At 46.9% G+C, this 25,239-nt stretch overlaps 1 protein-coding gene across 1 annotated transcript in view; it reads right to left on the bottom strand.

The window, feature by feature from the left end:
* The window catches only part of LOC309560274 (complement C4-B-like), a 249,941-nt gene that overhangs the window by 189,426 nt on the left and 35,276 nt on the right, over positions 1-25,239 (bottom strand). The window contains exons 6-9 of the mRNA XM_082263867.1: positions 19,161-19,243; positions 14,076-14,163; positions 6,207-6,312; positions 3,361-3,484 (exon numbers count right to left, since the gene is read on the bottom strand). Coding sequence (XP_082119993.1) covers positions 3,361-3,484; positions 6,207-6,312; positions 14,076-14,163; positions 19,161-19,243 — 401 coding nt within the window. The remainder of the gene's footprint in view (positions 1-3,360; positions 3,485-6,206; positions 6,313-14,075; positions 14,164-19,160; positions 19,244-25,239) is intronic.

Here is a 25,239-nt window from a genome sequence, read left to right as displayed (position 1 = left end):
TGAGCCAATGAAGAGAGAGAGGGGGCGTGGCGGAGCCGCGGCTCTGTGTCTGAATGAGCACAGAGTCCGCTGACATCTGATCCAATCCTGTCCGTCAAATCCGGACAGATGGAAACCCTATTTTCCATCCATCTGGCGGATCGGATAGGATGAGAATGGACAGGGGACAGCGGGGATTTGACACCTCCGTCTCTGCACACAGAACGTGCTCCACCTGCTCAGCGGGGATTGGCAGATGTATCCCCCGCTGAGAACAGCTCCGTCGACGGAACGGCGCCGTGTGAAAGGGGCCTAAAGGCCCGTACACACGATAAAGGAAATCTGAAGGGAAATTTAGTCCGACGAACGATCTGCCGATTTTCGGATTGTTAGTGTGGTGCTTTTGACAGCCGACTCCGACTTTTCGCCCGAAAAAATCCTGATGTGCAGGTTATATAATTTTTATCGTCCGTCAACACAACATCCGATTTTCGTCTCATTAGTACAGTTTTCGACGGAAAAAATCTTGAGAGCAAGACTAGGCATGCTCAGAGACGAAAGAACACATACAAAGAAATCCAACACATGACATCACTTCTGAAGTAGAATTCTGTCGTACGGGAAATTTCGTATGAAAATAACCTCTTCACTTTCCACATCACTAGCATGCAACAAAAAACGGACGACAGATCGTTCGATAATCTGATCGTGTGTACGGGGCTTAAGGGTTCGTGCAAACTGCATCTCAAAAAAAAAAAGCTGCTTTTACAGGCATTTGAGTTTTTATTTCTCTGCCTCTATACTGTTGGTTGCTGATTGAAACTTCCAAAGAAGCTGTCTGAACTTGAGATAGACCGATATGTTTTTTTCAGGGCCGATACCGATATTTTGGTCACAATGTATCAGTGTCGGCCGATATTTTGGACATTTAAAGTTTTGAAAAATAAAGACAATTTTTGACACAAATCTGGTACTGAACATGTTAATTTTTGTTTAATGCTTAATGGCTGGCTTGCTGGCACCCTGTGGTGGGTGGCTAACTGGCTGGAACCCTGTGGTAGGTGGCTGGCTGGTACAGAGCCTGTGGGCGGATGGCTGGTACAGGGCCTGTGGCTAGCTGGCTGGCTGGCACCATTTGTGGGTGGCTGGCTGTCTGGCACCCTGTGGTGTGTGGCTGGCTGGCACAGAGGCTGTGGGTGGCTGGCTGGTACAGTGCCTGTGGCTGGCTGGTACAGGGCCTGTGGGTGGCTGGCTGGCTGGTACAGGGCCTGTGGGTGGTTGGCTGGCTCGCTGGTACAGTGCCTGTGGCTGGCTGGCTGGTACAGGGCCTGTGGATGTGGGTGGCTAGCTGGCACTGGGCTGCTGTGGGTGGGTGTATGGCTGCGATACACTCCCGCAAGACTAGTCCAGACTCCAGACGAGGCTGTCCAAGTCAAGGGAGGCGGCCTAAGAAGGCAGAATGACAGCACAAAAATATCGGCAATATCGGCAAGTTCCGGGGCCGATACCGATATATCGGAGAAAGTGCATATCGGCCCCTGATATATCGGCCTATCCCTAGTCTGAACCCAGCAGGAGGAAAAAGGAAGATGTTCTGACTCATTCACCTGTGCATGTAAATATCAGCTAGAGTTAGGTCCCTTTCACACACTCCGTCCGTTGGACGGAGTCCGTTTTTCTCAGCGGGGGATCGAGCCGCCGATCCCCCGCTGAGCAGCAGGAGGACAGCTGTGTCTCCGCGCTGTGTGCGGAGACACAGCTGTCAGTTCCCCATGCATCTCTATGGGGGAAATCGGGTGAGAACGGACCGTCAGTCCGTTCTCACCCGATCCCATCCGATCCGATCCGCTGGACGGATGGAAAATAGGGTTTCCATCCGTCCAGATTTGACGGATCGGATCGGGTGTCAGCGGACATGTCTCCGCTGACATCCGATCCCCCATAGAGATGCATGGGGGGACCGTTCAGATCCGCCAAAAAAACGGACAGGCGGATCTGAACGGTCCGCCTGTGTTAAAGGGGCCTTAGTAAATTCTGTTCTTCTCTTCTGAACAGAAGAACTAAGAAAATCCTACATCAGCATCTACAGAACAGCAGAAGGAATGTGTGTGAAACAGTTTGCTAAAATTGCTACATGTGTGAAGTTTACCAGGAGAATTGTTTTTTTTTATAGTGAACCTGAAATTTTGCTTTCTGTAAGGCGATGAATGCATGTTCTTAGAGCAGTTAGGGTTTGCTTAGACCTGCGACCAGGGGACAGTAAAAGCAGGTGGTTGAGATACTCAAACAATGGTATGTAGCCACTCAGGCAGTACACATTCCATGGCCACAGCAAAACCCCCAGTCATGTAAGCAGGCAATATTGTCACCGAACGCGACCTAATCAAGTGAATGGGGCCATGCCACAACCTACCTGCAACCGTGTGCAATGCATGCGGTTGTGGTGCGGTGGGTCAACATGGGCGACATATTGCTTCTTCACCACCTGTCAAGCACCCTCCACCTGGAATTGCTTTTTAGAGGGGCAGCAAGCCCTTATACTGCCGGGACATTGCATTTGGTGGTCTGATTGTTTTATAACATCCAATGGCCTGGTCTATGGCCAGGTTTTGCCATGCCAAACCCACACATTTATAGAGCTCCAAAAAAATGGAAGAGGTTTTCAGACTGGGGTTAATAGGTCCCCATCAGCTCATGTTTTTAGGCTTTTCCCATTTGTGTTAATCTCTAAAGGTTATTCAAGGACTGGAGTTGAGGAACACTAGAGTAAAGCCCCGTACACACGAGTAGAAATTCTGCCGGGAAATTTCGTCCGACGACCGATCTGCCGATTTTCGGCTTGTTAGTATGGTGCTTCCGACAACCGACTCCGACTTTTCGGCCGAAAAAATCCTGGTGTGCAGGCTATATCATTTTTGTGGGCCGTCAAAACATGTCCGATTTTCGTCTTATTAGTACAGATTTTGATGGGGAAAAATCTTATGAGCAAGACTAGGCAGGGCTCAGAGATGAAAGAACACAAAGAAAGCAATCCAACACATGACATCACTTCTGAAGTAGAATTCTGTCGTACGGGAAAATTCGTGTGCAGTCTAGAGCACATTCCAACCAACAAAACACCACTCTGGACAAAAGACGGACAACTGGTTGGCGGAAATTCGTTGCGTGTGTACGAGGCTTCATCCCTCCAGATATAACCTTTTGTACCACTAGCCCCACCCTATTAGATTGTAAGCTCTTATGAGCAGGGCCTTCTTAACCCTCTTGTAGTTTATTGTATTGTAACTATACTGTCTCCATTTATATTGTAAAGTGCTGTGCAAACTGTTGGTGCTATATAAATCCTGTATAATAATAATAATAACATCAAAGGGGACTTACAAGCCTTCTCCAATACAGTAGCTGCAATGTAGAGTATGGACCCCACCAAGTTCTCCACTGGCTGAGCAATCTTCTTCATGATGTCATCTTTGCTTATTTGGATCGTACCTTCTCCGTCCTCCATCTGGAAAAAACAAACATTGCTGAGGACATCAAACAAAACAACTGACACACGTAATCTCATGAAATCTTGTCAACAGTGGCTCCAAAGGTGTAGGATGTCTAGACTTATGTCCACGTGATAGGAGATACCTGGAGTGTTTTTAATGTGAATTTGAAGCAATAAACACAAATGCGTGGAAGGGGGTGCTTTGCCTGGAGTCACACATCTGGTTCGCACATCTGCATTGCAGCAATGGGGTCCTCAGTTTAAACCTTAGCCACTATCTGCATGGAGTTTGTATGTATCACTTATGCTTGCATGGGTTTCCTCCCACACACCAGATATGCTGATTGGTTAAATTGGCTCCTGTCTAGAAATCAGCAAAGCATGATATTCTTCTGATCATGCCTCATCTCCTATCTGCCCCACCACTAATTTGATAAGCACCTTGGGGTCCATTTACTAAAGGCAAACAGGCTGTTCACTTTGCAGGAAAATTCCTTGCAAAGTGCAGCTTCCCTTGCAAAGTGAACAGTCTATCTGCCTAAAGTAAATCAACCCCTTTAGGTTCCTGGGGTGAAAAATGCTAAATAAATATTAATAAATACCATTCTGGAAAAGTTGAGAAAAGTTTGAGAATTTAAAGCAGCTGCAACAGCTGACCTCCAAACAGGGCTTGATTTTTTAATAGATAATTGAGGTCATGGCGTGGTTTCAAGGGGTGGCAAACAGCAATCTGAACCTACACATCATATTATCATCCTCTCCACTTCCTGGCACTGCAAATGGCCTTAAGGGATGATCTCATGCTTATGGGTGCCCTAAAGAGACACTGTCATTTTGAAAAGTCAGGGCTACAGATAGCCCCTCCTCCCCTAGACATGTATACCTACCAAGCAACCAAGTACCTTTGCTGGAGCCCAGGGGTACAGGGAAGCACATGATTTTCCATATGTGGCAGTGCTGGGGCCTAAGCAGCCAATCACTAGGCTTGAACACTGTTATGTGACATCATCGCCCCATTTAGCGTCAACACCGGAGCTTAGACAGGCATGGGGTTATTGGGGTGGCAGTGAGGGGGCGTGGCTGGGTAAAAATACATGCCAAAGAGGGGGGGTTATGTGCAGGCACAGTCACATTGCCCTAATTGGTGGACTTGACAGTGTCTTTTAAGGAATCCTGTACTAAGAGAAGTAAAGCCTCGTACACACGCAACGAATTTCCGCCGACCGGTCGTCCGTCTTTTGTCCAGAGTGCGTATCTGTTGGTTGGAATGTGCTCTAGAGTGCACACAAATTTTCCCGTACGACAGAATTCTATTTTAAGTGATGTCATGTGTTGGATTGCTTTCTTTGTGTTCTTTCATCTCTGAGCATGCCTAGTCTTGCTCATAAGATTTTTCCCTGTCGAAATCTGTACTAATGAGATGAAAATCGGACGTGTGCTGACGGAGGATAAAAATTTTAATGCCTGCACATCAGGATTTTGTCAGCCGAAAAGTCGGATTCGGCTGTCCAAAGCACCATACTAACAATCCGAAAATCGGCAGATCGGTCGTCGGACGAAATTTCCCGGCCGAATTTCTTATCGTGTGTACGGGGCTTAAGAAGGTTGCCCTTGATGACTTTCTAGCAATTCCTGTTTCCTAGCTTTAATGCTGATCCACTGGTTTAGCCACTTGACCTCTGGAAGATTTACCCCTCTTCATGACCAGGCCGTATTTTCACTGACAATTGCACGGTCGTGCGACTTTGTACCCAAAAAAATGTATGTCTTTTTTTTCCCCACAAATAGAGCTTTCTTTTGGTGATATTCGATTACCTCTGAATTTTTGTTTTTTGCACTATAAATAAAGATCAACAATTTTGAAAAAAAAAAAAGTTTTACTTTCTGCTATAAAGCATATCACAAAAAAAATTGTAAAAAATCAAATTTCTTCATAAATTTAGACCAATACGTATTATGCTACATATTTTTGGTAAACTAAATCCCAATAGGGGTATATTGATTGGTTTGCGAAAAAGTTATAGCGTCTACAAACCATGGGATATTTTTTTTCTATTTTTTTTTCACTACTAGTAATGGCAGCGATAAGTGACTTAAAGTGGGACTACAATATTGCGGCAGACAAATCGGACACTAACTGACACTTTTTGGGGACAAGTGACACTAATACAGTAATCAGTGCTAAAAAAACATATGTACTGTCACTGTACTAATGACACTGGCTGGGAAGGGGTTAACATCAGGGGCAATCAAAGGGTTAACTGTGCACCTAGCCAGTGTTTTCTTACTGTGAGGGAGGTGCTTGTACTGGGGGAAGGCATAGATCCGTGTCCCTGCTTTGCAGGAACACAGGATCCATGCCTTCTGTACTGACAGAACAGCGATCTGCCTTGTTTACATAGGCAGACCACCGTTCTCCCTCTGTACCGAAGGACATCTAGCCCGCAGTTTCCTCCGATCAGCTCCCGCTGTGTATAATCATCTGTATAAATCCTAATTTATTATTAATGGTATTATTAAGTTTCCATTAAAATTTCTAATGTAATAAAAGTATTATGAATATGGTTGTGTTCTGCCTCTGTACCTGACCCTGACCCTGGCCCTGACTATTCAATATTTGGAGCTTTTTGGCAAAAAATTTACATCTTAAGTTGTACTTGGAAAAATTCACTTCCTAAAAAGTTGTATTCTAGAAAAAACATTGGTATTGATGACAAGGGAAGAGAGTCTTCTTTACCTTCACTTGCTGTTCCAGGCCTTGTAACATCGTCTTCTTCCCAGTTTGGTCAATTATTCCGACACGTACATGAGCTACGCCATTTACAGGTTCGCCGTACACAAATCTAAACCAATCACAAAAGAACAACCAGTGAATGATTTGAGTCAGCATAATGTCACCTAATTCACTAAGCCAAAAAAAAAAGAATATGATGCAAAGAGAAATTTGACTTAGTTTAGTAAAAGAGGTCAAGCCGTGCAGAGAATCATGTAATCATGTGTGAGAAAAAAATCTTGCTTTTTTAAACTTTTCTCTGCACATGATTGAGTATTTTTTTAATTTTCACATTGTTTCACCTTCCCAAACATAGGTGAAAATTCACTTTGAAAGTGAATCTTGTGATGGTGGCACTCTAAGCTTCACCTTGCACAGGGGTTTTCCAGCTTGCAGGATGACAATCGAATTGGCAGCAGACTGAGAGTGATCATCGCTTGGGTCAGTTAACTTCACAGGTAACCTGTTACAAACACAAACAGTAGCTGCCACCACATGCTTTAAAGAGAGCCCCGGAGTAAAGGAGAAAAGAGACATAGACGGAGGGCCGGCCTGACAGGGGTTAAAGGGGTTTGGGGATAAGGAGGGGTATTCAGCCCAGTACAATAGAAAATATAAGTGGTGGGACTTCCTAATTGGTGTCTTGGCCAGGAATGGGTGGAGCTACAGGGAGAGGTCAAGCTAGGGGTTTCAGGAACTCTTCAGGTGGAGGAAAGTTGCATTGATGAACATTTCCACCTGGTTCCCTGCCCTCTGATTTTTGCAACTTCAGCCTGCACATGCTTGGAGGTTGTGGCCTCCAGAGCATTTAGGTCCCAACATGTCTCCCTGGGCTAATGCCATTTGGATAGCCCCCTCCAGCGGTGCCTCTCCGGGTACAGTACCGAGACACTTCTCAGCTCAAGCTCAGGTGCACCCCGGGGGACATCCTCTGCTTGTCCCCTGGGTGATTCTGCCTGGGGCATTCTCTTTCTTTCCTTTCCCTGTGTTATCTCAGGGGGTACTGCATCGGCACATCTTAGCAGGGCTCCAGCTCTTCGGCAGGTTGGCGCCAGAGTGCGGGAGTCGGCAAGGATCCTGGAGCGGCCGTTTTCCCTTTCTGTGTCCTCAGTACTGGGGGTCTGGTGTCTTGCAGCGGACGGTGAGATCGGCAGGCTGTGGGAGGAAGATTGCGGCTCCAGGGACGCATGTGTGGCGGCTTCTGCGGCTTCCTGGCGGGGTGAGAGCACGGCTGGTGACTGGCTGCAGCAGGTCTGAGCTCTGACAGACGGTGGATGACGTCAGCGGCGGTGGGGCATTGTTTCCCAGCTGGCATGCGGTGGCGGGGCAGAGCCTGGACAATTTGTCGCCGCTCCTCCCTGTAGCTCAGGGGGTGGCAGCTGTTATGTGATCATGCGGGTGATGGGAAGCGATGGAGGTGTGTGGAGGCTGGGGAATCTGGGGATCCTGGACAGCCTGGTAAGTAGCTGTTTCCTGCAGTAGCTTTACCATGGCGGTGGGGTCTGTGGGACTGAAGTGGTCGGGGGTTACCGGTCGCATGCTTTTGTGAGGGGTGGCGTGGTCTGTGCTTATGCTGGGGTGGCTACTTGGGGCATTGGCAGGCTCAAGTTCTGGCTAATCTTAGAACATTCTTTTGCAGTAGGGGTCTTCCTCTGGGGGCTGGCGGCCCCCTGCGGTTTAGGTCCCTCGGGGATGGTAGTTATTGCTTTGGGTACATCCCTTCCCCGCTCTCGGCTCTGGCTGTTTTGTTCTTCCATTGTAGAGGTGCGGGGCCATTTATGGGGGCCATAGGTTTTGACAATCATTGGGAGTAATGGATGCTGTTGGGAAATTTGGTGACGGATGTGGTGTACGTACCTTTTTTCGCGTAAGCATCAGTTGCTGATCGTTTGTGCCAGCATGTTTTTCTATTAGTTTCCTCTCTTTTTTTTTTTTTTCATTGGTTCGTAGAACTAAGGGATGATGGGAGTTGTAAACCTGTGTCTTTGCTCACACATGTGTTAGGTGAATTTGGATTGGGAGGTTGCTTTGGCCACGGGATGGTGCATGTGTCGTTTACTCCATGCTGTGGATATTGTGTGGTTTCTCCTTCTCCCAACATGTTTTCTATTTCTGGTGTTTTGTGGGGGGCTTCAGGGGCCTGGATCCAATACTTTGGAACCGTCTGGGTTTTGATGGCAGTGTAGCGCGGGCATAGGGCAGTTTGGCTCGATGAGCCAATTTAAGCTGTCGTGCTCTGGCTAAGGAGTTTCCTCTCTTTTTTCTTGGGTTGGTAGAGCTGAGGGATGATGGGGGTTTTCGGGCTGCGTCATTGCACACACAGGCATTTGGATTGGGAGGTGGCTTTGGGCACGGGTTGGTACTCATTTCCTTTACCCCGTGCTGTTTGATATTGTGTGGTTTCTCCTTTGGGGGGTCACCCCCCACCCCACACCTGTCTGATCCCAGGAGTGGGTTGGTCAGGGGACACCTTGATGGACGGTGTTAGGTGCCATATACGGCCTTCGATATGGCGGTGCGTTGGGTCCTGCGTTTTGATCAGGGAGCCATGGAAGAAAACACTGGCAGAGTCTCTGCTTTTGGTTACTGCCGGGGTATCCTGACAGTCCCCCTTTTCTTGTTCGGGGTTCCAAAGTGTTTTGTTTCCTGCATTTGTGGGTGTCTGTTGTTGATTCCGTCCTGCACTACTTGGCTGATTTCTGGTGTACAGGCCCTGGTTCTACTTGTTGCACGGTGCTGCTGGCTACGGTTCGGCACGTTGTTCCGCTGGTTCCTGAAGGGACAGGGGACCTTCCTCAGTGCTTAACCTCTTGGGGATTCTGTCTGACGCTTGGACACTGTAGGGCGGGCTTATGGATGATACAATGGTGGACTTGACTTCTGAGGGGGTGCTGGTGCGGTGACGTTGACGCTTGCTTTGGCGACAGCTGCAGTAATTTTTGGATATTCTCTTTTGCCTGCCCTGTCATGCTTAGTGACAGGTTTTTCAATCATTGTTTTGCACTGGCTATTGCGGGCGCTTGGGCACTGGTCATGATATTATCTTACCCGGGAGGGTGGGGATTGCATTTGGGCCTGGGTGGAATCATTTTTCTAACTCTGCGATAGTAGGTTGTTGTGGCTGATGGATGCAATGTGGTTGTTGTGGCTGACGGATGCAATGTGTGGTTTTGTTATAAGCTTTGTGTCGCCATTGGCCCTACAGGCTGTGGTATGTATTCGGTGTCGATGTGAGGGGGTAATTTGCCTCCGCCATGGTGGGGAGGCTGGGTTTGCTGGAAATTTGTGTTTTGTTTGTTTACTATGCTTCTCAGTAATGTGGTTCTTGGGACCTATGGGGTTTTTTCATTCTACTATAACAGGTTTGTTTCTCTGTGACGAGTTGGGTGGAGTTATAGCGAACATCCGCGCGCCTGGTTGTTTTTATATGGCGGTCCGGTCAGCTTCACCTTTGGGTTTGGCATCGTTGGCATTTGAATTCTTTGTTTATGCAGTCCTTGCTACTGGCGGTACTAACTTCCGACTGCTGCTCTTTCTTGGACCGGGTACGAATCTCGGTGAATGGTGTACCTGTGGGTTCCTTGGCTGTACTGGCGGGGTAGCCTTGCAGTGCAGCACTGCTTATACTATGAGGTTCGTTCCATGAGGAAATGAGGGAAGCGGATTTGGGTTCGGTTCATAGGTTGGGCAGGTCCGCAGGTCGGGCAGCGTGTTCATGCAATGGGGGTTGAACAGTTGGTAGTTCGTTATTGGTCATCATGGTTATGGTAGTTTTCAGTGTCAGTCTTTCTTTGTAAATTGGCGGATTTTCCTTTATTTCTTTCATTTGTTTCCGATGTTGGGGCGATGGGACATAAGAAAGAATTTTTGTTTTTGGGCAAAATCGGGACCGGGCAACGGCGGTTGTGGACCTTCTAGACAAGGCCTATGTCCATTTTATTTGTTTGTTAATTTCCCTGAATAAGATCATTTTCCCCGGTCGGTTCATCTTCTAAGGGAGGAGGTGTATTCCATAGGGCCTTGGTGTTGGCATTCGTTTGAGTTTGTATGATCTGGCGAGCTGGTTTATTTCCATGATTTCGGGCGTACAGTTTCTGGGTGTTTCGTTCGGTGTCATCTTGGTCAGTGTGTTGGTTTCTGCATTTCAGGAGTGACAAGGTGGGGTTGTAGGGTTGTGCGTGCAGGAGGTGGGCGAGTGCTCCTTAGGTCCGCACGGTTTGGGCTGTTGCCTGCTCTTAGTAGTGGGATGTGTCTCTCTCTCTCTCTATGCGGCAAGGAGACCCGATCAGAGCCAAATGCGGCTTTGATCGGGTCTTCGGCGGCCGTGCAGGCTGGTTGCCCGGGTCTCCCGGTGGGATGGGAGTACCCGGGCGAGCCATGGAAGGTGGCGGGAGGGGAAGGACGTCCCCTCCCGCTCCTTGTAATGACAGCCGAGCGGCTTCTCAGCTGCATTGGTAGTCATTACAAGACAGCCGACCTTCGGCTATGAACGCCGGTTCCGGGGTGATGTCTGTAGCTGCAGGCATCACTCCGGTACAAGCACTTTCCGAAATATCGGCAATATCGGTAGCTTTGGTGGCCGTTTCCGATATATCGCGGAAAGTGCATATCGGCCCTCGATATATCAGCTTTGCTGATAATCGGTTGATCCCTACTACAAATTGATAAAAATAAACAATCAGTACAAAATTGCATACAATAAAGAAACCATGCTCTAAAATTATTATTATTATTATTATACAGGATTTATTTAGCGCCAACAGTTTGTGCAGCGCTTTAATACAGGATGAGGTAGCAAAAACTCACTTATAAGCTCTCTCAGGGGTGATGGTGAGAGATTGAGAAAACATGTCTTGCTGCCCTGCTGTATCTTCTCAAAATGGTGGCTGATTCACTTCCTGTAGAAATTAGGGATCGACCGATTACCGGTGAAGCCGATATATATCGAGGGCTGATATGCACTTTGCCCGATATATCAGAATCGGCCTTTTGATTTACCGATATTGCCAATATTTAGGGAAAGCGCATGTACCGGGGTGATGCCTGCAGCTAGAGGCATCACCCCGGTACCGGTGTCCATAGCCGACGGCTGGCTGACTTGTAATGACAACCGATGCGGCTGAGAAGCCGCTCAGCTGTCATTCCAAAGAGCAGGAGGGGATGTCCTCCCGCTGCCTTCTGCTGCTCGCCCGGGTCTCCTGTCCCAGGCATCCTACCTTCACCGCTACACCGCCGCCGTCTGGCCGAGTCTCCATTTCTTGAATTCGGCGCCGCCGAGTACCTGTAAAGTGATGTCATGACATGACATCACTTCCGGGTACTGGCGACGCCGAATTAAAAAACCTACAGCATTCAAAACAGCCAAACTTGGCATTTTGAATGCTTTATGTGCAGAGGAGGGGTTGGAGGTCTTTTAGACCCCCTGATCCCTCCCCCCACAATAGCTGTAGACATTAAAAAACATTTTTTTTAATGTCCGAAAATATCGGCAGATATCGGCCGATACCGATATACGATGACCAAAATATCGGTATCGGCAGTAAAAAAACGATATTGGTCGATCACTAGTAGAAATTCTACCCAGAATGCTCTAGTTCCTAACAACTTTATTTAATACATTCTGAGTTTACAAATATTGCAGAACAGCTGAAGCTATATCAGAAAGGAACAGTAGATGGCGCCTGAGCTCTGCATATAACTAACTTGGGTGAATCAAGGAAAGCCAACATGTTATTTTAAACAGAGGTGTAACTAGAACCTTCAGGGCCCAGGTGCAAGAAACCACGAAGGGCTGGGGGCCACACAGCAGCGCACCGACAGGCAGGAGAAGTGGCAGCAGCGGTGGAAGCCCTTGCTATGGGCCCTGAGGACAGCAGGGATCCTAGCACTGGGAGTAGTGGAGAGGATGTCTCGCCTGCCTTCCTCCTTCTTCCCCTCTGCTCCGGAGTCCCGGTGGTCACTTATCCTCCCAGCCAATCGGGTCTTAGGACTCCTGGCCAATCGGGTCTGAGGACTCCCGGCCAATGTCAGGACCTGCTTCCTGATTGGCCAGAAGGAGAAGCAGAAAGACATTAGTGAATATTGTTTCGCTAATGTCACGCAACTGAGTGGGCTCTGTGTGCAGTTGCCTTTTCCCCTGAGCCCACCCTTTTTTGAGCCAATTAGAGCCTCAGGATCTAGTCATGTGCTTCCAAAAAAGAAAAACCCCACTGAAATCCATGCATCTGGCACCCTGCATGGAGATTAGGGGCCGGGCGCATGGATTAGGGGCCGCCCTTGCGCCTCTAATGGAGCGACCACCACTGCTGTTGAATAGTCTTCTGTATTGAAGTTGACCAATGTGTATCTCTTATTGTTATAGAGCTTGGCTGTAGTTTTCTTCCTGGTGAAGCGGGCAGCGACCCGTAAAATGCGTTAAAGTCACAGCAAGCAACCCATCACCCAATACAGCAAGGATGATGAGGAAACTACTAAACAGTATCATATTTTTTTAATTGTGAATGTTCACGTCAGTATATGAGTCTTTTCATTGTTCACATGAATTTTAATTTTTATACAATCAACATTTGATATTTACATAATTTGAGTAGTACCGGTAGAATCCTCTATCTAGTTGTTAGGGTTTTTTTTGCGCATTTCACACAAAGTAAAACAAAGAGAACAGGAGACTTTCTCATAAAAGTATATGTTACAACAGGCACATATCAGGAATAGGAAATGTTCGATTTGCAGATTCTTTAAACTTAAAGCAGAGTTCCACCCCTACCCCCCTCCAAAAATTAAAAGTCAGCAGCTACACATACTGTAGCTGCTGGCTTTTAATATTTGAACACTTACCTGTCCTGGAGTCCAGCAATGTCGGCACCGCAGCCAATGTTTCCATCAGCTGTCGGGTGCTGCCGCCGCCATTGCCAGTAAGGGAACCCAGCAATGAAGCCTTGCGGCTACACGAGCGGGTCCCTACTGCGCATTCGGATTGGCTTGGCGGCGGGGGAAGGAGGAGGGGGCCAAACTTCAGAGCGATGGTGCCGCGGCGCCGTCCCCCGGAAGTGGGGAAGGGTACCTGTCAAAAACAGGTACCCATTCCCCCTTCCCCCCTGAAAGGTGCCAAATGTGGCACCGGAGGGGGGGAGGGAACAAATGAGCGGAAGTTCCACTTTTGGGTGGAACTCGGCTTTAACGATGGAGAAAGTATCATGTCCATCCAGGAACAGCCTTGGTTTTTTTTTTCACATAAAGAAACATGTGCCATGTCTTTAGAATACAGATGTGTCTGTGGAATGAGTGCTTATTCCAACAGGAGTACAACATGCATACAAGTACAACCCCTGAACTGTCGACTATAACTTTGAGAATTTCTACAAACACAATGTTACTATTTTTTTTTATTATGTTGCATTAGGCCCCTTTCACACTTGCCGCTCCGTCGGCGGACTCCGTTTTCCTCAGCGGGGGATCGATCCGCCGATCCCCTGCTGAGCAGGCGGATGGCAGCTCTGTCTCCACGCTGTGTGCGGAGACAGAGCTGTCTGGTCCCCGCTCTTCTCTATGGGGGAATCGGATGAGAACGGACCGCCTGTCCGTTCTCATCCGATCCCATCCGATCAGATCCGCCAGTCGGATGGAAAATAGGGTTTCCATCCTTCCGGATTTGACGGATCGGAGCGGATGTCAGCGGACATGTCTCCGCTGACATCCAATGCCCCATAGAGATGCATGGGGCATCCGTTCAGATCCGCCTGAAAAACTGACAGGCGGATCTGCAAGTGTGAAAGGGGCCTAACTCTTATTATCAGTTTCATTCAGCACACTAACACTGGACACATAGATTACCTGGCCTCCACTTTGATTCTAAGTTCTGCTTTATTTATCTGGAAATACGGAAGTTCGGGTACGATCTTCACCTCAAAATTTGGAAGAACTGCCCAAGAGAAATGTATGAAATAAAGAGAAATGCAGACCAAAATAAATAACAAAGTTGAAAAGAAAGCTTAAAGTGGTACTAAAGTCTTAAAGTCTTAAAGTAAAGTATTAACAAATACTTAATGACAAATACTAAAGTAGTATTAACAAAGCAGTTTTTGCTTTTTGGAGTCCCCCCATAACATGTTATCTGCTGATCTAGCTGGTAAGGTAACAGACCAAGCTGTCTAGCAAAAGTAGGTTGGAGTGTTGCTTACAATGATCAGCATTTATTTATTTATGTAAATCCTTTATCCCAAAGGGAAATAATATATTTCTGTAAGGTCTCATATGTGGCATTGGAAGTCAATGACAAAGCTCACTTACAACACCTGTAGCTTTTGAGGGGCTTTTATTCAGCTTAACTTTGCTTTGTTTTGGAGGCAATGCAGGTATGAGATATCCCAGAATGTAATGGGAAACCAACAAGTGAACCGAAAAGACATTATCAGCCGTCATTTCCGATTAATGTGTAAATATTCTGTGAGTGTCTGGTGCAGACCTCTCATCTGGTGTGCAAGTGTGGAGTAGTAGGAAAGTGAGTGGGATCTGGACTCGAGCTGAGAAACTAGTAGACGGCACACGTAGTATGCAACATTGGAACAATGTAGCAGAAGGTGAATGGGACTGGAGAGTGAGGATTGAGCAGTGGAGGATCGGCAGAGCTGGGGGACTGGAGCAGGAGAAACTAGCAGTTGTCACAAGTGGTGTGAAACAATATAGCAGGAGGTGAGCAGGGACTAGTGAGAAAGCAGTATCAGAAAACTAGAGAATTTAGCAGAGCTGGGGATTACTACTGAGTGGGGGATCAGCAGAGCTGGGAGTTACTACTGAGTGAGGGATCAGCAGAGCTGAGAGTTACTACTGAGTGGGGGGATCAGCAGAGCTGAGAGTTACTACTGAGTGAGGAATCAGCAAAGCTGGGGGTTACTGCTGAGTGGGGGATCAGCAGAGCCGGGAGTTACTACTGAGTGGGGGGATCAGCAGAGCTGAGAGTTACTACTGAGTGAGGGATCAGCAGAGCTGGGGGTTACTGCTGAGTGGGGTATCAGCAGAGCTGGGGGTTACTTCTGAGTGGGGTATCAGCAGAGCTGGGGGTTACTGCTGAGTGGGGTATCAGCAGAGCTAAGGGGTTACTGCTGAGTGGGGTATCAGCAGAGCTGAGAGTTACTACTGAGTGGGGCTTCAGCAGAGTAGGGGGTACTACTGAGCAGGGGATCTGCTGAGCAAGGGTATTAATAAGCTGGGGATATGCTGAACAGGGATACTAATGAGCTAGTGGTCTGCTGATAATGGATACTAATGAACTAGGGATCTGCTGAGTGGGGGGTACTAATGAGCTAGGGTTCTGCTGGTCCCCTTTAAAACAAATAGAAGATCAAAACACACAGGGCATTTGCCAAGCTTCATTAAAGCTTAAAAAAAAAACATTACAGAAGCATCAAAAACACATCAAAAAAGCACGTTGAAGCGGTAGGTGCTTTAATAAGTGTTAAAGTCAAAGCAAGTGTAAATGAGCCCTAACTGCTTCATAAATGTTACCTGGATTATATTCCTTGCTACTGCGTGCCCTCCGCCCTGACCTGCTGACATATACTGCTGTCTGGGACAGGGACTTGGGACGAGCCCTCTCATCTAACGGCTGGCACAAATGCTTTGTGCTGACCCACTCGCTGTCTCCTGCTACACAAGTTCAAGAGACGGGGTTCAAACTCTTGAGCAGATGGTACAGGTGCCCTTCCTCGGTTGCCTATATTGATCCACTTCAGCCGGACCAATGCTGGCGGTGCACGTCCTCTAGGGGAACACTTCTCCATATCTGGTGGGAATGTCCCCAGATCCATGAATTGTGGACTGGAATTATAGCTCTGTACTGCAGGCTCCAGGCAACCAATGTTCCTGCGACACCGGAATTGGCACTGTTGTCTTTGTTACCCGGCTCCTTCCGGTCGATCAAGAGAGACGTTCTGTGTTTTTTCTTGGCGGCTGTTCGGACGGTGATACCCAGACACTGGAGGACCAAACACGTACCCTCTAAACTTGAGTGGGCTCTGGAACTAGACAGGCTTAGGGACATGAAAAACCTGTTGGCAAGAGAGGGGGGCAGGGAGGAACGATTCTCTGCTGCTTGGAGGTCCTGGGATATGTTTCGGTGTTCGGATGCCTTCAAGTCCTGGCTCGAGAAGCATGTGCTGCCGGTTGCTGGGGGGCAGTAGTGGGACGTGGGCGGCCTCTCCTGATTTCCTCCACCTTCTTTGCCCCCTTGGCTTACCTCTGTCTACATTCTCCTGCTTTATCCCACCCTCTTCCCTTTATTCCCCTCTCTGGCTATACCATTGGCACCATAAGGCAATCCTTTTTATACTTATTTGTGGTTTTTAGGCGCTTGTCAATAGGAAGCCTGAATATTTATCAATGCCTTCCACACTTCACACAATCTTCCCATGTGACGCCAGCTGTGATGGTGTTTCTACCTGTGTTGTCCTTTGCTTGTCTTTTCTTTTGCTTAAGTTAACTCTTGTTACCCCAAGTTGCTGTTTTTCTTTTAATTGTGTTGCAGCCGAGATCTAATGGACCTGGCGGTTTATGTTCCTTATCTGCACTTATTGATATTGATTGTTGTATGCACTTACTCAAAGTTTACTATATGTCATGCCTGAAAATTGTATTTTTCTGTATGTTTCACACCCCCATGCTTCCCCCCTTACTTTGTAAAACCCTTCTTTCTCAATAAACTAAGATTGAACTAAATGTTACCTGAAGTTTGGTTTCAATTTGTTAGTCACTTATGTAGCACCCTCCTAGGTAGGTGCTAGGAAAACGCATCTATTTGCTCCTTCTGCTTATCAGGGGAGCCTGATCTGTTAGGTTGCCTGTCACATGTTTCCAGGTGTGATTCATTGGGTCTGAGGGAGTGTCCTCACTGTATCCAATAAGGGAGCTTGTTGGATAGTGGAGGAAACCCGGCCAGTGATACATCATGTTTTATGGCAGTTCCAGTGGGAGGGCATTCCTGCAATGCATCCTGGGCTTGACCATAAATACTGAGGGGACATGTGACAGGGCGTTTTTGGCGGGGAGCAGAGTCCCAGGAGGAGGAGTGTGAGGAAGGTGGTCTTAGGCAGTCAGCCTAGGGAACCAGGCGTGGAGCTGAGCTGCAGAAGATCCAGTGGAGCTGACGGTGGAGTTGCTGGCAGAGTCTCTCGGGAAAAACAGTGTCCGTGAGTACCAGGAGATTTGTTTAAGGGTCTGCCCAGGAAGGGGGACCACTCCAGTGAAGTCAGGGGATCAGGGAGCTAGCTCACACAGAGAGTATTACAGTAAAGGGGGTGCCGTGTAGACAGAGATGTATAGTAACTAAGTAGAACTAGTTCACTACTGTACTTAAGTACCGAAAGGCGGTATCTGTACTTTCCTAGAGTAGAATTTTTTTCTCCTACTTCCACTTTTACTTCACTACATTTTTTCGATGATTTCAATACTTCTACTCCGATATTTTTTTTTTGTGCTGCATAGTTACTCGTTACTATTATAAAAATTACCACTGCCAGAACAGTAGATAGCAGGTTTCATGAAGCTCAAAACATGTATTATCAGCGCATACGAAAATAAATGCTACTGTATGTATAAATAAAAGCTGCATTTGAAATAATAAAAAACAATATGATGTTCAAACTTTTGACTTCTTTCTTTAATAACTACATAACACAGTACTTGTACTTTTACTTTCAGTACTTGAGTAGCAGTTTTTTTTTTCAAAACTACTGGTACTTTTACTTTCAGTACTTGAGTAGCAAAATTTTTAAAAAAACTACTTGCAATACTTAAGTACAAAAAATGTTGAATACTTTAGTACTTCTACTCAAGTCACTTTTTGATCGAGCACTTCCACTTCTACTCAAGTCACTTTTTAATCAAGCACTTGTACCTTTACTCAAGTATGGGTTTCGAGTACTTTATACAACTCTGCGTGTAGATAACCCTGAAAAGTAGGAACAAAGGGGGTGCCAGCAAGGGCCCTGAAGATTGTTCTGCAGTACAGTACAGTTTACTAAATAGCTCATTAACTACTTCTTCACTGCTACTGACAAGGTGAAGCAGCGGCCTTGCCGCACTCAGCAATATTAAGTCGTCCCAGCAGATTGTGCATAGTTACAAGTTGGAGTATCCCACTCATTCCCTTCTCCTATTCAAGTTCTCAATAAAACCACAAAAAACAAAACTCCTAGACCGTTTCCTGACTGAGCCAAAAAACACTTTGAAAATGCTGAACTGTCATGTTGTTGCTAATGGTAACCCAGGGGAACCTGTAACCAGCAGCTCCCAAGGGAGTAGTGCTACACTTATATCCATCTAAATCTACTAGTTCCTCTAACACTGCCCTCTCCAGACAATGCTGTTGTCCATGGGTGACTCCGTTGCTCCTCCAGAAATAAAGGATGCCCCCTAGGACAGGAGGTGTGTTACCAGCCAGATCATCTGATGAAAATGAAGGGAAACGCCTAATATTGCACCAGATTTTGCACTCTCCAGTTTTAGTAAATCAGTCCCATTGTCTTGCTCAAGCAGGGCAAAGTGTCCATGCAAAGGCCGCCTGCCTCGTTATACCTCCCAAAGTTTTTTTAGTAGAACACGACAATGACATCAATATCCTTCTACCTATGTTATCAATTAACCTAATTGAATTTTAAACTTATGTAGTAATCACTCTGCAAGTGCACTGATATTATTCCAAAATTATGTGAAAATCATATTCTAATTTGGAATAAAATTATACTAAAAAATACAATATAAAAAATTAAAGAACAGATACAGTGCACATGTACTTCCATGCATTAATGTATTGATACATTGCCATTAGTTTTGCATTATATTTTTTGTTTTTGCTTTATAATATTATTATTATTTTATTTTTTTGTATTATCAATGCATGTTGCAGTGTCTGTCTGAACTTACCATACTTTTTCACTTCAAATTCTGTGGTGAAGTTTGATTCTGGAGCTGAGGAAAAATATGCTGATATTCTCCACACTCCCGTTCTGAAAGAGAAAAACATAAAAGTTAAAGTTGTATTAAAACCAAAAATTAAATGAATATATTGCAGCTTACCAATTCTTAAATGAGGTGGCTGCATTCATTTTCTCTTTTCTTTTTTTTTTTCTTTTCTTTTTACCAGGGGATCCAGCCAGTAAGTCTTACTTTTCTTTCGTTCATTGATGGACACAGCTCTTGATCTTCTTAACCATTGGGTTATGCTGCCCCCTACAGGAGTAGGACACTAGGCAGAAAAAAGTCTGACTACGCCAATGGGCAGTCCCAGGGGGTATACTCCCTCTCTCTGCTATAGGTATTCAGTTTTTTTTTTTGCCTAGTCATGAGTAAGGACCTAGTTTCTTGCTGAAATCTCTGGTTCTGGCAATTTTTTATTTTTAGATAGAATTTCTTTCCCATGGATTTTTTCCTGTGAGATCTACAATTAACTGGCGGACTGGGCGATGAGCTGGATAATCTAGATCCAGTGGTCACCCCTGTCTGGCCAGCGAGCACGCGCAGAACTCAGCTCTGCTCGAGGTCGACCGCGACATAGCCCCACCGGACGGGAGCTGGCCTGCGAGTTAAACGCCTCGCGAGGTCACATACGACTGGGTCTCAGCTTGAGTCACAGCGTTCCTCCTGGCTGACAGCCCCCCATTTCGATGGAGAGTAGGTTCTGTCTGGAGCGGTGCCTGTCTGGTTCTTGGTATGGTAAGTAACACTGTCCCCCCTCCCCCCCCTGGAGGGTTTTGGGGTGGGCATGGGCCCCTCCATGGAACGGTCGGACCCCTGGGTTCCCCTCCTTCCCTTTAGGCACCCCCTCATCGGCCTGGTGGTCCCTGTGGGCAATCTTGCCCCCCCATGTGCCCCCCCTTCACTGATGCTGGGGCTGTGGGGTGGCCTGGTCCACCACCTAGGGTGGGGGCAGGGTGCTGTGCTGGCGATGGGGGCGGGAAGGGTGTGCCGCTGGGGACCGGTAATCGGCTGTGGGGGGGGGGGGCTTTACCTGGTGGGGGCTCTTGCCAGGGCCCCCCCTTCCTGTCTGTCCCATTTTCTGAAGCCTAGGGTCCTAGGGATCCCTCCTGGTGCTGCGCAGGGGCTGCCATATTCTTGTAGCCTGTGTGCTTAATGCAGAGCGGCCATGTTTGTGTAGTCCGGCAGCCATTTTTGGGTCGTTTGCCATTGAAAAAGGCGGCCATGACAGTGGAGCCCTCTGGGCAGCGATGTCAGCGGTTGGAGCCCCTCCTCATCCCCTGGTGCTGACTCCTGGATTTTTTCATTTCCTGATCGCCGTTCGTGAAGTGAAGATTCTCCTGGTAGCTGCTGTGCCTGGTTTCTGCAGGATGGTGAGTCTGGTGGAGTCCTCTCCCTCTCTACTGAGGATTAATTGGTGCTCTGTGGCTGGCAACCGGGTGGGCTGCCAGAGCAGTGGGGATTGTCCCTTAGCAGTGTTTTACACTTTTATGTGGGGTCCCCCTGGTGATTCATGGAGTCTTTGGAGCACATGATCCCCTCTCTGAGGCTGCGGGGCCCTCTGGGTCCCATCCATCCATTGATGCACTGACGGCGGTCCTGGAGTCATTGGTGTCCCAGGTGGAGGTGGCTTTTGGGCGACAGGCTGGCAAAAAGCACACCCTGACTTCCCCTGCCTCATCTGTCTCATCAAATCCTGAATCTAAATTGGCCGCTGTGGATGTGGGTCACCCTGCTGGGTCTGCGACCACGTGCCCTGAATACTCAGATAGTGAAGAGGAACTGATTGTAGCTGTGTGTGAGACCTTAAAGATGGAGGATGCAACTGAAGCTTCAGCGAAGGCGCAGGTTCCCTTTGGCATTTACAAGCCATCCAGAGAGGCAAAGGTGTTCCCTTTCCCCTCCTATTTTGACAGAATTGTCACAAAATAGTCGGGATGACCAAAGCGTCCCCTTGGGGTCTCTAAGCGATTTTGCTAGGCAATATCCCTATGAGTCCCTTCTTAATTGATCTCCGGATTAAACAAAGCAACCATGATTCCAGCTGAGGAGTCCCCAGACTTTAAGGACCCAGCTGACAGGAAAAAGGAGGCTGTGGCCCACAATATGTACACCCTGGTTATAAAGCAATGTAATGAATACTAAAATTGTAGGATGTTCAGCAATGATTACACTCAGCAGCGCTCAATATGTATTACCATATTGGAAATCAACCAGTCCACATAAAGGGTAAAAATATGTTGTAAAAGATACAGTCCTCATAAAAGAGTAAAATCCACACTCAGTATAGTCTTTTTGTTAGAAAAACCACATAAAATATCCATAAAATTTTCATAAAATTTTGGTACTCCCAGTGCTCAGTGTTCAGTGTTCTGATCCGGCGTACACCTTCACCACACCAAAAAGTGATCCCCTTAGGAATGGACACTCACCAGAGTTACAATGATTATACGCCTATGAGCATAGGTTGCTTGCACCCTTTGGGAGTCTGGACCACCTCTGCTGACACCTGGACAACCACTGTGCTTGGATATCCCTCAGGGACCAAACGGTACCAAAAAAATGGAATGGGAGGCACAATAGTGTAATACTGTCTTGCAGTCTTTTATTCAACACAAAACACCAAAGCAAACCCCCCAAATCTAATATGCTTACATCATATAAAAGTTTTCAAGCATTAAATGATAATCAAGACGTTGTAGCCAGCTCACCGCTGCTGAATGGTTCTCTTTCAGCCTAGTCAGATGGCGAGATCCGGATTCCAGCCAGGACGTCTATGACCATCAAGGAGACAGCGTGCCTGCGCCCTGACGCGTTTCGTCTCTTAGGACTTCTACTGAGGACTCAGGCACACTGCACTGTACTCCTATACATACAAGCCTAATTAGGACTCTTCCCGCCATATTTCTATAGCCCCTCCCCTTGGGAGGGGTCTTGTGGTGCACTGACCTTCGTTATTAAATTTACTTCCGGTGTCGTGAACCCAGAAGTAAAAATGGCACTGGTGGTTATAATTTCAATATGGTAACAATTATTCCACATGAGGCTATTCTTCACCGCTTTGTTCCCCTAACATTATTTTACTGGTTAAATGACATGTGTTTATTGTGTGTTGATTACGGACTCCCGCGATCACGTGGTGTCCATTGTTTGAACTACCTCCGGTATAGTGATACCGGATGTAGTTACCAGCGATACATGAGGTTTGTTGACACTCGTCACGTGTCAACTGGCGGCGTCACATGATATCCGTAACTTGAACTACTTCCGGTATAATGATACCGGATGTAGTTGTCCGCCATCAATAAAGTTAATTGACATTCGTCATAGGTCATCTGGCGGCATCGCTTCCGCTTTAGACATATCCTTCCGGAATACTCATTCCGGATGTTGATTACAGCTAATTGTGGGGACAATACCGGTGTAGCGTGAGAATTACCTACCCCGTGAGAATTACCTACCCCTCGTCACTTCCGGCCAGGAACAGCTGAGCAGCGCAGCAGTGCGCATGCTCACAGGGCCGGATACCTAAAGGGACGACAGAGGAGCTGACTAGTGCGCATGCGCACTAGTATGGAAATAGGACGGTGTACCGTGGAAAAAACCTACCCACGCGGCGGTTAAATAAAACAGCGGGTTTGCAATATGAATCATCTCCGCTCCTGTGCCTGTCACTTCCCTGCTCTCGGCAAGTAAATATAAAAGCGGCTGGCGTCTCCGTGATTTATGTTTACATACACCCGCCGCCGCTTTTATATTTACTTTCCGAGAGCAGGGAAGTGACAGGCACAGGAGTGGAGATGATTCGTATTGCAGCCCAGTTGTTTTAATGCAACGGCTGCATTCCATACAGTGCCGTGAACCGGAAGTGACGAGGGGTAGGTTTTTCTCACGGGTAGGTAATTCTCACGGAACACCGGAACAAGATATGCTCTGAATATAGAGTTAAAAAGGGGCTGTCTGAGTCTTACCCTTACTCTGGTCTACCCCCAATTTTAAATGCCGAACCGGATAAGAGTCCTAATTTAGTCTTGCACTTATTCTATGATATCCGGATCGGCATTTAAAATTGGGGGTAGACCAGAGTAAGGGTAAGACTGTATTGTCTTTTAACTGTATTGTCCCCGCAATTAGCTGTAATCAACATCCGGAATGAGTATTCCGGAAGGGTATGTCTAAAGCGGAAGCCATGGCGCCAGATGACCTATGACGAATGTCAATTAACTTTATTGATGGCGGACAACTACATCCGGTATCATTATACTGGAAGTAGTTCAAGTTACGGTATCATGTGACGCCGCTAGTTGACATGTGACGAGTGTCAACAAACCTCATGTATCGCTGGTAACTACATCCGGTATCACTATACCGGAGGTAGTTCAAACAATGGACACCACGTGATCGCGGGAGTCCATGATCAACACACAATAAACACATGTCATTTAACCAGTAAAACAATGTTAGGGGAACAAAGCGGTGAAGAATAGCCTCATGTGGAATAATTGTTACCATATTGAAATTATAACCACCAGTGCCATTTTTACTTCTGGGTTCACGACACCGGAAGTAAATTTAATAACGAAGGTCAGTGCACCACAAGACCCCTCCCAAGGGGAGGGGCTATAGAAATATGGCGGGAAGAGTCTTAATTAGGCTTGTATGTATAGGAGTACAGTGCAGTGTGCCTGAGTCCTCAGCAGAAGTCCTAAGAGAGGAAATGCGTCAGGACGCAGGCACGCTGTCTCCTTGATGGTCATAGACGTCCTGGCTGGAATCCGGATCTCGCCATCTGACTAGGCTGAAAGAGAACCATTCAGCAGCGGTGAGCTGGCTACAACGTCTTGATTATCATTTAATGCTTGAAAACTTTTATCTGATGTAAGCATATTGGATTTGGGGGGTTTGCTTTGGTGTTTTGTGTTGAATAAAAGACTGCAAGACAGTATTACACTATTGTGCCTCCCATTCCATTTTTTTGGTACCGTTTGGTCCCTGAGGGATATCCAAGCACAGTGGTCGTCCAGGTGTCAGCAGAGGTGGTCCAGACTCCCAAAGGGTGCAAGCAACCTATGCTCATAGGTGTATAATCATTGTAACTCTGGTGAGTGTCCATTCCTAAGGGGATCACTTTTTGGTGTGGTGAAGGTGTACGCCGGATCAGAACACTGAACACTGAGCACTGGGAGTACCAAAATTTTATGAAAATTTTATGGATATTTTATGTAGTTTTTCTAACAAACAGACTATACTGAGTGTGGATTTTACTCTTTTATGAGGACTGTATCTTTTACAACATATTTTTACCCTTTATGTGGACTGGTTGATTTCCAATATGGTAATACATATTGAGCGCTGCTGAGTGTAATCAATGCTGAACATCCTACAATTTTAGTATTTATTACATTGCTTTATAGACTGTTTTAACATTACAGTAGCTGCTATCAGGAAATTTTGATGAAATTTATGCATGATTTTAATATCCAGCTGTATGTCATATCCCTTACAACAGTAAGCGCTGGGCGAGTGTTTGGAATTTTTCCCTTTTTTCAACCACTTTTTTACAATGTACACCCTGGTTGGTTCGGCACTGAGGCCAAAATTCACCATTGCCCAGTGTCGCAGACTCTGACTGAATGGGCTAGGCTTTTGCGCCGTGACCTGAAGGGGATGAAGCTCCCCCGTGCCTTTGCTGAGCTGGCGGACCAGCTGGTCCAGGGGCTGAAATTTATCTGTGATGTCTCTTTGGACTTCCCCTAGTGGCTCAGCTCTCTGTTTCGGCATGGGTCCTTCAGCTTGTGTCGGCCTCCAGCGCTTCCTCCGCTTTGCTGTGGGAGAGGAGCATTATCAGTTTGTGCTTCTGCTCCTCATGAAAGTGTTGACCCCGGTGCTAGAATTGTTACGCCAATAGGGGATCGTGGTACTGGGCTACTTAGACGACCTCCTTCTGCGAGCGGAGTCTCCTACTGCTCTGGTGGAAAACCTAGAAATCACCATACGATCTTGAGGGTGCTTGACTGGATTCTGGATT

The sequence above is a fragment of the Pelophylax lessonae genome, assembly GCF_965119305.1.
Source record: "Pelophylax lessonae genome assembly, chromosome: 7".
In the NCBI taxonomy this organism is placed as follows: domain Eukaryota; kingdom Metazoa; phylum Chordata; class Amphibia; order Anura; family Ranidae; genus Pelophylax; species Pelophylax lessonae.
This window is presented reverse-complemented; position numbering and strand designations above follow the sequence as displayed.